Below are 13,032 nucleotides of genomic sequence, written 5' to 3' on the forward strand. Positions count from 1 at the left end.
GTTAAAGTACGAAGTGTGTAAATCATCCAAAAATGGCCATAAAATTCAAAATGGCCGACTTCCTGTTGACTTTAGGCTATGGGTTCTTGAGGCTTTTTTGTGCGTCTTGATACGATACATGTCCCCAGAAAATTTCGTACATGTAGGTTGAACGTGAACGAGGGGCTAATCATTTCCAATTTTCAAGGTGGCGCTAGCGAGTCATTTTGCCACGCCCATGTGCGAAACTTGTAGAATACGAAATTTTTCACCGGTTCTGACATGTTTGCAAATTTTGGTGAGTTTTCGAGAATGTTTAGGCCATGTCAGTTGAGCCTACTTTGCAGAAAAAAAAAAAAAAAAAAAAAAAAAAAAAAAAAAAAAAAAAAAATATAATCCGAGCAGATTCAATAGGGACCTCGCACGGTCGTGCTCGGGCCCTAATTATGGGAGGGTGTGTGAGTGTTTGGGCGAGGGGGGTAAACAGAGAGATTAAGCAAGTGGAGTTGAATGGGTTATTAGCGGATAAAATGAAGAAGTCGTATAATGAAGACCGCACAACTTTTTTTTTTTGCCATGTGAAGGAGGATTGGGGGTAAACAGACAAGGAAGAGATACAAGGAAAGAAAGCAAGGCAGGAAGAACAAGACAGAAGAGGCATAAGGCAAAACACAGCAGGACCAGAACAACGGCAGGGACAAAAGAAGATAGACAATTAAAGGGAGACAAGATGGAAGAAAGACTGAGAGGAGGAAAGAAAAACGCAAAGACAAATCTGGGTAAATGAGACTGATAATGGGAAGCAGTGGTGCATGGCAAGGATGATTGTTTTTCAGGGCCCTTGCCAAATAGAACAGAGGAGGGGGATTTTTTTCCCCACCTTTGGAGGCAATGATGGCAGTGGCGAGGAACACCTGCCTCACTTGGAGATTGCTTGAGATATTGATCATACACACAAGATGACAAGAAGCCATTATGATAGCACTGAGAGAAAGATGTCCCCAACACACCCTAATACACATTTCCTGCAGTGAGACAAATGGTTTGGTGACAGTTTTTGGATGAGTCCAGAAAAGTTAAATGGTGATTTTTGGAGACTTGTGCAGAGTTTAAAAAAATTCTGATAGACAAGAGGAAAACACCTCAGATGTATTACATAAATATTATAATTGTTAAGCCAATTGTAATAAGATTTTGGGAGTCATGACTGATCTGTCACCGTTTTGCCATGATTTACTCATCGTTCTTATTCATGTGATTTCAAACTTTTACAAAAATTGGAATCAGAAAAGGCCACATCACATGTGAACGGAAGTAATCATTTTAAAATTCTTACTGACTAGTATTTTTAGAGAGTAGAGAATATTATTTCATAATGCAGTTCATTCAGATTTCAATGCAGAGATGGGGTTCACCTGGAGTTCACCTTTTACATAGTTATTACTTATTTGCAACTCTGTGCAGAGTTAGCAGTTCTTGTTGCCCAACTCTTTCAATATGTCTTAAAGTTTTGTGACTGTCCTTTTTTTCCCCCCTTACTCTTTCACTGCAAATTGAAATATAATTTAGGCAAACTGTCTTGATAGATGTCTTTTTGTTATGATCACGCAATTTTTCAAGCATTGCAATCCTATCATAATCTGTTTAATATATTGACCCTTTGTTTAAAAAAAAATAAAACATTTCTGTGCATGTTGATGGGAATGGTCGTTACCAGTTAGTCTTTGATGCTTCCAATAATCCATGGGTTTGTTCATAGTAGGGGTCGACCAATAATCGGTCAGGCCAATTATCGGGGCCGATATTCAGCATTTTTCCAATAATCTGCATCCGTCATTTTAAAAACCGATAGCCTATATAATTAATTTAAAAAATGTGCTCCTTTGGCTCTGCTGCAGCCGCCTCTCTCTGTCTGCACTCACCACTCTGTGGGCTCGAGCAATGTCCCACCCACAGTACTAGCTGATTGGTTACAAGTCAAGAGTAATAGTCTATCAACACTCTAATACTATTGTGCGGAAGTAGCCGATAGAACCAACGATCCATCACGCTGCAGCCCCTCCCCTCCTCTCTCAGCAGAGCTCCACAAATATACACACATGCTGAGCTAGTTAGCGGAGATCAGTGTAGTTTACACCAGTTAACCATAACTACGCTCGTTACTGTAAGCAAGTGCAGCAAAACCAGCAGCACCGGTACATGGCTTTTGTTTAAATTTATTTATTTATTTGTTGCATTTTTTCCAGTGCGATATTGATTTGATATAGTGACTTTGCTGCTGTAAACTTTACTTTTGTTGCTGCTCTGAAAACAGTTATAATAAAATATTAAATTTGATTACTGTTCTGAATTTATTCTTTTTTTTTCAATAACATTTTTAAAAGGCAATTATTCTGTAATGCAAAACCAATAAGAGTATAGATAAAGAATACAAATAAATAGTATCAATAAATGTATCAATAAAATCCTAAAAATAAATACAATATAAATGGCAGCAGGTGAAGACAAAGTTCATGATAATTTATCACTCATAGTTAAACAAGTAAATCTCTGGGATGGATCTCTAATTCATTTAATTTACTATTTATAAAGATTAAACATGACAATTTTTGTGTTGGAGTTTGTTATTCTAAATGTTGATACCAAGATTAAAGATTTTACACCAAATGTATATATATATCTGTTCTAAATATCAGTCATCGGTCTAATCGGTTATTAATAAATGGGATCGGCCCGGAAAAAAAGCCTTTACAGATCATAACAGTTTCCTTGAAATGTGATTTAAAAATCTCTGCAATGCCAGCGACATATTAAAAGCAATTCAAATTCTGTGTTTGTTTTTTTTCCTGCACATATACGTATAAAAGCCTGTATGTATATAGTATGTTTGGCTCCCAGATATGCAGTATGTTGTAGGATGTCAGCTCTCCCAGTGAGTAGCACTGTCCGCTGTTTGGTTTCACTCTGCTGAGCTGGTACAGACACAGAGACAGTCGTGTTGTATCAGGACTTAAATTGCAGACACAACAGGCACGCTCAGCCAGCCACCTGGACACTAAACTGTAGGTCATTGCCAGATCAGTGACAGTGAGCGAGTTCAAAAAAGGGCCATGCAGCTGTCCGCGAGCATACTCGAGCCTAGTGACTCATACTACCTTGAAACCACATGTAGAGGATGCAGCCGTGCACGATTTGACAAAGTGACATAAACTGGGATGACTGAATCCTTGGACAGAGAAAAAGGTCCCTTCCAACCCGGCGGCATCTGTACTGCCACGCTTGTTACGCTGTGACAAACAGCGGTGAGGCATGGCATGACGAAATACCCACATCACTACTGGATGAAAGCCTCTACCATGCAGCGTGTCTTTACGCTCGAGCAAAAAGGGGAGATCAACACCTTGAAGGTAAAATAAAAAAAATTGGACAAATAACCCGCAAGGTACTATTACCACTCGCTGAATGCCTGTGGCATGCATAATGAAAGCTCTTTTCTGCTCACTTACTGAAACACTCTTGGGTGAGGACAGAGTACCAGTTTTGCTGCTCACCAGTCTGTCTAACGTGAGGCGCCAACAGCCATCTAGCAAATTTGTGTCTCTGTGGGACATTTCCTTTGAGAATTCAAAGGACAGTTAAATTATAGATATAAATTGCATAATCATAAAAAAAATATATAGTTAACCTGGAAACAGAAAATTCTAAACTGCAAAATTTAGATTAAAAATAGAAAACAAAAATAAATAAAAGACAAGACAAAAAGTAATATACAAAATGTTTATGCTTCTTCTCACTCCCAACTGCCTTTTTACAACTGCCATTCCCATTTAATTTCCAAGTAGTATGAAGGATCAATATTTTTGCAGCACCTACAACAACTTTGCTTCATTTGAAGGCCATTATATAGAGACATCTTTAAACACACAACGGTGATTTGATCATCATCAAGTGAGAAAACCTTAATTTCCGTGTTCACCAAGTAAACATCTGTGACGATCATTCTCAGTCTTTGCATTGGTTGTGTTAGGCTCAACTGTAGCCTGAATCGGTTACTGTGTGCTATGCAGTAACTGACTCACCAAACTATCAGCTAAGAAAGAGCATTTTTCTTGAATGCTAATGAGCAATGTTGTATGGCCTCCAAATACACATCTACATAAATGTGGGACTCCTGCTGGTCTGCACTGTTTTTAACAAGATGTTTTTTATTTTATACAGCTGCAGGAGGTCATGTTTGAAAGCTGTGGGTACAATGGAAAAAAAATCTGATTTGATGCTTTGTTTATGTAACTCTTGACTGATACGTCTCCCTATAGCTACATGGCCACAGTTACAGTCAATCGACATTTGGCATATTTGAGTCTCCTCTGTTTCCAATAGGAATGCGTCATTCTATCATGTAATATTTTCTTGGTAATACCAAAGCCTCAGAGCTTTGGTATGACCTAGAAACAAAACAATCATGCCCTTTGCCAAAGTAAACACAGCAGCAGGTGTGCAAAAAAGAAAACAAACAAAAGGATCTCTTGAGGTTTATGATCCTTTTCGTTCACCACGATTTGCAAATGATAGAAAACGTCATTAAGAGTCAGGAAGTCTCAGTCCAAACTCTTCTCTTATGGGGCCCCTCGGTTTTGGAACAAGTTACCAAACTCCATTCCGTAAGCACAATCTCTTTCAATCTTCAAAAATCAACCTACCTCTTTGGACAGTATTTACTGAACACATATGCTCTATATCCTAAAAAAAAAAAAAAAAAAAAAAAAAAAAAAAGGTAACAAAATTGCACCTTATTTGTACATTGTTTTGGACAAAAGCATCAGCCAAATTAATACATATCTATGTAAATGTAAACGTATTACGCTGAAACCAACATAGCATATAGCAGGACATACATAATACATACTTTTGCTTAAACTAGTGTGTATACACTATTGTTTGATATTTCTGCAGTGTTATTTTACATATCTATTGGTGCTTTTACATTCAATTCTATCATTACTGCAACAACATCCTTCCCGCAAGGCAATTTCCAATCTCAACCCACTCTTTAAAGTCCAGAGAAACCTGATTTAACAGAAGAAGCTGATTACTTCGATTTTCATTAAGCTGGTAATCTGGAAATATTGAGTTCTTTTCTATCTGAAGTTTCCTTTCCACATTTTAATTTTCAACATAAATCCTGTTCTTGCATTAGCATTTTTATTGTGAGTTTTAAAGAAAAAAATAATAAAGCGTGTATCACTCAACAGATACAACTCAATACAGAATGAAAAACTCCTGAATGCTTGTCAAGGTCAATTCCAATAACAAGAAAGAACAGGATGCTGATAAAATTGTTTGCAAAGCAGAGATCTTCAATTTCATATATGCACACACATATGAGATGCATTCACAGTAAGATCGTTGTGGGGCTGTAAGAAAGCTGCTGATGCAACTGAAAAAAGTGGACGGACTGAGGTACGGTGAAAAGTCTGTTTCAGACATTTTCAGCTTGAAACACTCCTTCCTTCCACCTGCTGCGTGTTGCAAAAAGTCTTTGCACTCTAGTTCCTGCGAGCATCCAAGCTGTATTCTAACATTTTCTCCTCCTCTGTGGAATTGCTTTGTTCGGTCAAGGTCTACCTTGCAGAACAAGGATAGCCTGGACATAGTATGTTTTAATCACTGAAGAAAAAATATTTGTTACATACAAAATTAAATCGGAACAAGTTGAACACAATGACAGTGCACATTCAACAATGTCAGCTGCCCTGAGGGGGAGAACACAACCTGTTGTGTTCACACAGTATATTTTAGAAAAGGAAGGTCAATTGGGAGGGGGGCTATTCAACCTTTAACCCAAGATTTTTTCAATTCTACTCTTAAAGGTCATCTTATTGTGATTGGGTTTTACAGTGCACGAAGCGGTTTCCTGGGCCCCACACGGTTGGCAAAGATGCCCAGTGTGCCTTTCAAGGCTTTGGATGAATAATTCAAAACATGTAAGGCCAACTAAGATTGAAAATAGGACTACTTTTCTGGCTATATAAAGCCTACCCCTTAAACATGAACAAAAGACTGAGCTTTCACTATAGACATTTTGATATATCTTTTTCAGCTGAAGCAGATTTAAAATGCTGAGGCTTCAGGATTCATTCCGATTCCTCACAAATGTTTAAAGTTTAAAGTGTCACCTCATTATATTGACCATGATGTGCACATCCACATTGCAATTACATGCTCGCCTATATTACATTCATGTACATTTAGATTCTTCCTTATTGCACCTTTTTATCATTTGACTACTGTACATACCCAGAGGTAGTAGGTGAATTGCAGGGCGAAGATGGCGATGCCCTCGTTGTCGAAAGAGCCAGCGACAGAGCGGGAGATATAGCCTGGGACAATGGCAATGAAGCAGGCCGCCAGCAGCCCTGCACCCTGGTTCCATAGCTCCCTTGTCAGAAGGAAGGTGGAGATGGCGGTCAGACCGCTGAACACTGGCGCCAGAAAGACACACACGTCGCGGATGTGGACCGTGATGTGGAGCAGGTTGAGAACATAGTGGATGAGGCCGGCAGTCACCATTAACCCGGGGTATACCTGAGAGATGGGGCAGAGAGAGAGAGCTTGTGAGAACAAAGACAAGCATGAAGGGTGGGAGGGATGTCAGGGACCGAAAGGAAGATAGGTGAGACAAGAGTAAAGCAATGAGTGTAACGATTAGAACATTAATCATCAACTTTTCAAGCAAAAATATGATTCCAATTTCTTAAATGCGAGTATTTGCAGCTTTTCCTTGTCTAACATTACTGTTAAATGAATATCTTTAATTGGGTAAAAACATGGGCTCTAGAAAATCGCTTGGGATTTTTATATTGTTTTCTGATGTTTTGTAGACTAAACCACTAATGGCTTGATCGAGAAAATAAATGGCAGCTTAGTAAATTAAAAATTAATCTTTTGTTGCAGCCCTAGACATGAGCAACGGTAAATGAATGAAAAGGACTGTGCAAGATGAGAGAGAAAGCATTGAATGGTACAAAGAGGGGGAAAAAATATTTTAGGTGAGATAAGAAAAATTCTAAGCATTACAAACAGGAGGACTATGAAAGATAACAAGCTGCATGAATTTCTAATACACTTTATTTATACTACCATCCACTTCTTTAGAGCCAATAGATTACATACTAAGCGAGGACAAAAATATGGCAAAACAAATGTCTCATTCAGATCCTGTATACTGAGAAAAATTCAACTAAATATGTCAGAAGACTTGGACCAACACTTTGCACTGCCATGTGGTGCTGCAACTTATTATAATACAATCAATACATCTGTTGATTATTTGTCATTTAAAATGTTTAAAAAAAAAATAGTCAAAGCCAAAAGTGAACTCTATGAATAGCTGGTTTTGTCTGACCAAAAGTCCAACACAGAAATCTATTAAATTTACAATGACATTTTTTGCTTTATAAATGACTGAAACAATTAGTCTATTCTCATAAATTGTTGCCATGTATGACATTCAACAGAAAGTTATGACTTAAATCCTACACTCTGAAGCTGGGGTGTGCGTAGGCAAGCCCTCGTGTCCCTGTCTCGTCTATACATGAGAGCAGATCCAATTAGGGCCCTGTGCAGTACACTGGCTGTCTGAAGTAAAAACATAAAAATAAAAAAAAGCGGGGCTGTGTTTAACGTGCGAGTGATGTCCCTGATGCGTGTTCACTGTTGCCGCAGTTCATGCACTTTGCCTTGCCGCTAATAAACTCAGGTCTTCACGTCTCTAATTAGCCTGTGCCTAGGAGACCTAAGCTTCATCAACCAATCTACTTCAATGAAAATCAACCATGTCTTTGCTCACGGCTCTAAGGATTAGACTCTGTGGTATCCTGCCATTTACAAAACTACTCTTGTAATTGTTAGGCATTTTGAACTGGGTGGTAGGGCCCAGGTCCCAAAACATTACAGACATGATTGAGATTGTTCATTGCAACCAAGTACATTCTGCATTTATCAACACTTTTCTCGTAATCGCCAACATAGCGTGATCATTTTGAAAATATCAACTAGAACTGACAAAAGAGGTTACCAAAAATGCACTTGGGTCATTGTCCTTATGGCAACAAAGAGTGGTTTGTTGGCTTGACAGCCCACTGTAGTTATGGACTGTCACATTAGAGAAGCCTTCCTTCCTTATCTGTGGCTCAGGAGAAAGAGCAACTGACAGTCGTCCTTTGGGGAATGGAGGAGGGGGTGGAAGTGAAATAAAAAGGGAGAGGGCAGCTGGACTGGTCTAGGGAGAAAGGCACTAAAGTGTCACATTAACTGATATCACTCCATCTGAGTGCTTAGAGACTTAACGCTATCATACACAATTAATGAGGACTGTCAGGATCATCTGTCTGATTTTGAATTAAAAAAAGGGGGAGGTTTGGATGGGAGAAGGAACAAAGAATGGAGGCATATTGGAGGTGAGAAAAGACAGCGAGACATTAGAGACCGGCAGGGGCAGACAGACAGATAATGAAAGATAAAGTTGGAGAGACAGAGGAAGAAAAGTGAACCATAGCTGCTGAAAGGAGAGAAAGGGTGTGTTAAACAGAGTGCAGACGGGTAAATGGTTGAATGCAACAGACAAGAGTCTTGGTCTCCGCTGTCAGATAGAGCAAAGGTGGTTTTATGAATTCCACCTGGAGCCAGAAGAGTCACAGACCACCACTCCCCCCCATGAGAAAGGAGACGGACATTGATAAAATGTCATGACAGGTTTTTGAAAACAAAGAGGGAAAGTAATTTTGTAATTCATAAACTATTTTAAGTTTTCAAAACAAAGGATTGTGCCTGCATTGTGAGCTATGAAACAGACTGTGCCAGTCTGAGATGAACTCAGCACTTGTCCACACCCCTGCATGTTTTAAAAGCATAAGGATGATGCAAATAAGAGCTCTCACACATTCATTTTATGATTTCGAATGCAGTGTGGGAGTAAGCTAAATGCCCTTCTTCCCAGAAGCCTGTCTGTGTTCAGAAAATTACCTAGCTCAGTCACGCAAACAAGGGGGATTTTGACAATTAGCCTACACAGTAAATAAATGGTTGGCTTCCTGTTACTCCAGCAACTACCATCAGCATGGTGCCCTTGAGCAAAGCACCAGATTATTCTGGCCAGCAAGCCCATCCACCGCCAGCTTCTCACTTAAAGACACAGCAGGTAAAAGGGAAATTGACAGCTCTGTCAGATCTCCTCTGTGCATGAACTCCTAGATCTTGCTCCAGTTTGCATAGATTTGCATGTTATAGGGGGACATTTGCATTTAGTGTGACCCACCCAGCTGCTATCGAAATGCCTGTGAACCCTATAAGGCAGAATGTGACTTACCATCTGGCACTAAACTTCTTCCAAGTCAAATGTGGGTTGTTAGCAGACCTAGCCTGTTGAAGGACAAGGCTGTCAAAAAAAAAAAAAAATCTGTATTTAATTGTCAACTAATCTCATGAGAAGACCAAAACCAATGCAGTAGTCTGTCTCTCAATACTTTCTACTTCCCTATCTTGTCTGTGGTTAAAAAAAACCAACACAGTCCCAAATATATGGCTTCATTTTTTAAAAAGCCAGAGTAATTTCCTAAGACAGCTGGGTGCTGTAGTTTTTAGCAAGCGTTACTCAACATGAGTAAATAATGCATGTGGGGGGGGACTATTTTCAGATGTGGATTCATACACATTTTGTGAGCTAGTGGGTATTTAATGTTGAATCAATTCAAAATGAACCATAATACCGGAAACGATGTACAGAGAGAAGCCAGTTCTGCCAGAGAGAAAGTTCTACATTACACAGATGCTCATCACAGAACCTACGGTCTTTCCACCTCGTAAAAAACCCCAAGCTCTGATTCAGCATTAGCTCTCGTTTGTCTCTATTTGCAGATTGGTCTGTGTTGAGGGTAGTCTGCTGAGCAAAAGATAATATTTAAAGTAATTTTCAACTGGAAAATGAATTGACTTTTATGTGAAACTAAATTTGAGCAGAAGACATCAGCACAACTTGCTTTAATGTTCATCAAAAGGAGTCATGTGTGAATTACTCAGTTATTTGTTTTGGGGTTTTTTTCCCCCGCCCTCATACATTCATGAAATGTCAGAAAGATATGAGATGTGTTTGCTTTGTGTGCTTATTTGTATGCAGAAGACAATGCGTGGTGCAGCCCAGGGATCTTCTAAATGTCATAAAAATGAACTTAAAACTAAACAGAACCAATTCTGATTACCAGTCTAATCATGAGTTTCAGCTTCCACCCTGGGCCTACAAGGCCTAACTCAAGTATCCACGTACTGTAACAGAACTAGCACATTCATTATTACAAGCTAGGCCTGTCATACGCAATTACCAGGAGCTGATGGTAATTGCCTTTAACAGATGAATGCTGACGGATGGGTTTGGATTCCAATTCCTTGCATCTCTTGCGCAGTAGTGAATACTATATTCAAATATAGGCATGTAGCGTGAATAAAGCTCCTGCCCTGCACCATCTGCTTGGTGTTGTAATAATAACAGCATCTGAAAGGAATACACGACATTAACATGCCTCGCTGTCTCAACTAGGCAGAGGAACTCTCCAATCAGCAGGCAGGACTGAGTTTACAATGCACGGACACTGATCTTTGGTGTCTGCGGTGTGACTGTCTTTTCTCATTCTCTTTCTGCCAGTCTCTATCCCCGCTTCTCAGCTGGCCTCAATAATGGAAACATGTTAGGAGACACTTCCACATTTATTTGGCACTGAGGACCTGGATTATGTAGTCCTGATGCACCATTAGCTAGAGCAATTTCAGCTCAGTGTGCAAAAGCTGGTGGGTCTATGAAGCTCACTCAAAAGAAAGAAGGCAGGTGGGGCTTTTAAAGAGGAGAGGGAGATGGATAGGCCAGAGGTATTTTACTCACAGAGGCATCACAGTTCAGGGCTGAGAAGATGAGGTTGGAGAAGAGATGCACAGAGGAGGGGAGTCGGGGGAAATGGGAGATAAATTGCGTGGAATCGGCGCGCTGTATTTTTCACTGAAAAGGGTCAATGCTTCACAACAACTGTTGCTGCTGGTAAACAGGGAGGCCTTTGCAGCCAGGGAAATCCGTCAAGATAACAGCTCTTGCTATTGGATTGTGACTTAAATCCATCCTGCCCAGTGGAGGCTTATAGGCCTCTATGTATCTGTGCACTGCCTTGCCTAACCCCAGATAACCCCATGCTACCCTCCAGGCCAGATTCCTAAACCACCTCAACTGGGTCTTTTTAAAAACACGAAAGAGCTGTGGTTCTACGCCAAAACACTTCGTTGTGTCTGAGCTCCTCACCCCATCCCAAAGGGTGAGTCCAGACACCCTATGTACAAAAATCCTTGAAGCAGCTTGAATTCTCATACTTTCGGTCACTACCCCGATCTCATGGCTACAATGAAAGATCTACTAAATGCAGAGATTTGCCTTCAGGTACAGCTCCCGCTAAAGTCTAATGCAACACAGACATGGCTGGCCATACAAGGGAGTGGGAAGGGGGGTGCGGAGGGTGCTGCAGCACCCCCTATTGACACAGGAGGTACACAGTGTGTAAATTACATATGCAGACTACATAATGGGCCCTATTGTTACTATAAGAACATAAAATACAGCAGGTTAGTGCTGAATGCAGAGGATGCTCTTGATGTTACAGCCTAAAAATTTGACATCAGAAGCTGTTTGCACTGTTTTGTCACGACTATAGGAGCTACATTGGTGTGATGCGCGGATCGGCTCTGACAATATCTGAATAATCATGTATGCACAAATCATCCTACAGCCCCCAACCCAACTAATTTCTTTCTCGGATTTATCCCACTTTGACCGGTCCTTTTAACTTTCCAAGGTGATTTCTTTATTGTGCTGATGTATGACCGGTTTATTTTCATGATTCGATCGAGAGGCTGCTGTCAGTCATTTTAAACGTTTCCATCGCCGCTGTAATGTCACAGCAACTAACCTTAGACATTTATGCAGCAAAACTAAAAACTGATAAACTTGAAAGGGTAGAGGACTCTGCAAAGGAAACAGAATTCAACATTTTAATTTCTGAAATAATTTAGACGCTCTGATGGAGCTCAGGATTGATCAGGAGGACAGCTGATTTACTCCAAACAGTTTCACTGTATGAAACTGGACTGTGTGAGACCTTTTGGATGTGAAGAACACCACAGAACATGAATTACCATTAGATCCTGACTGATCCTGTCGGCGTGTCAATTTAAATATTCTGCTGCTGTACCCCATGCGTAAATGCGCACAGCGTCTCTTAATGGGGAGAAGCTTCACCCTATTTTAACACCCGGAAAGTCACAAAACGTTTTGCAGCGGTGCGCTCAGTTATTGCACGCACCAGGTTTTCATGTGCTTCATGTGTTTCCCCAAGTGGGGACACTGAGCGAGGAACAGTTTTTCAAGTTGAAATGAGGATAGAGACTGTAATCAGCTCCGCCCGTATGGCCTTCATTTAAGTTGATCGTGTAACAGATGGTTACAGAGGTACGGACCTTGGTGACCTCATACGACCATAACCACTCTGTGTTAACGCAAAGTGTGCAAGTGCGTGCCCACACACAGTCGTGTCATGCGCACAGTGTTGGGCAAGTTACTTCCAAAATGTAATAAAACATTATAGATTATTAGTTGTCATTTGATAGTAATTAGTTCTATTACAATATTACTCTTGATTATTAGTCTCTGAATTGTAATGCTTTACACTAGCCTACTTTTGCGTTACTTTGAGTTACTTTCACTGCTGTTTAATGGGCGCATTATTCTGATAAGCTGTGCTGCACAGGTGGGTTCTAGTGATGTGCAGCAGAGTTAAATCCACGGATCGGGTGGGTCTTTGTCCTTAACTTTAAGATTAATAGAGTGGGGTGAGGGTGGGGTGTGGATGGGTGAAATGGGATGAATCGTCTCCCCCGTTAAGAAAGACGTTGTGCGTATTTACGCATGAGGCACAGCTGCATAACGTCATTGATTAGATCGGTCAGGATGACCTGACAGCAGCC

General features: G+C 40.3%; 1 protein-coding gene across 5 annotated transcripts in view; it reads right to left on the minus strand.

Annotated features, from left to right (window-relative positions):
* The window catches only part of LOC123976632 (dolichyl-diphosphooligosaccharide--protein glycosyltransferase subunit STT3B), a 93,840-nt gene that overhangs the window by 37,261 nt on the left and 43,547 nt on the right, over positions 1-13,032 (minus strand). For all 5 annotated transcript variants that reach the window (XR_006826404.1, XR_006826405.1, XM_046058934.1 and 2 more), the window contains exon 3: positions 6,277-6,564. Coding sequence is in view for 3 of the 5 variants with exons in the window: in XM_046058934.1 (XP_045914890.1) it covers positions 6,277-6,564 (288 nt within the window). In the remaining 2 variants the exon portion in view is untranslated. The remainder of the gene's footprint in view (positions 1-6,276; positions 6,565-13,032) is intronic.

This window comes from Micropterus dolomieu, linkage group LG09 (genome assembly GCF_021292245.1).
Source record: "Micropterus dolomieu isolate WLL.071019.BEF.003 ecotype Adirondacks linkage group LG09, ASM2129224v1, whole genome shotgun sequence".
NCBI lineage: Eukaryota > Metazoa > Chordata > Actinopteri > Centrarchiformes > Centrarchidae > Micropterus > Micropterus dolomieu.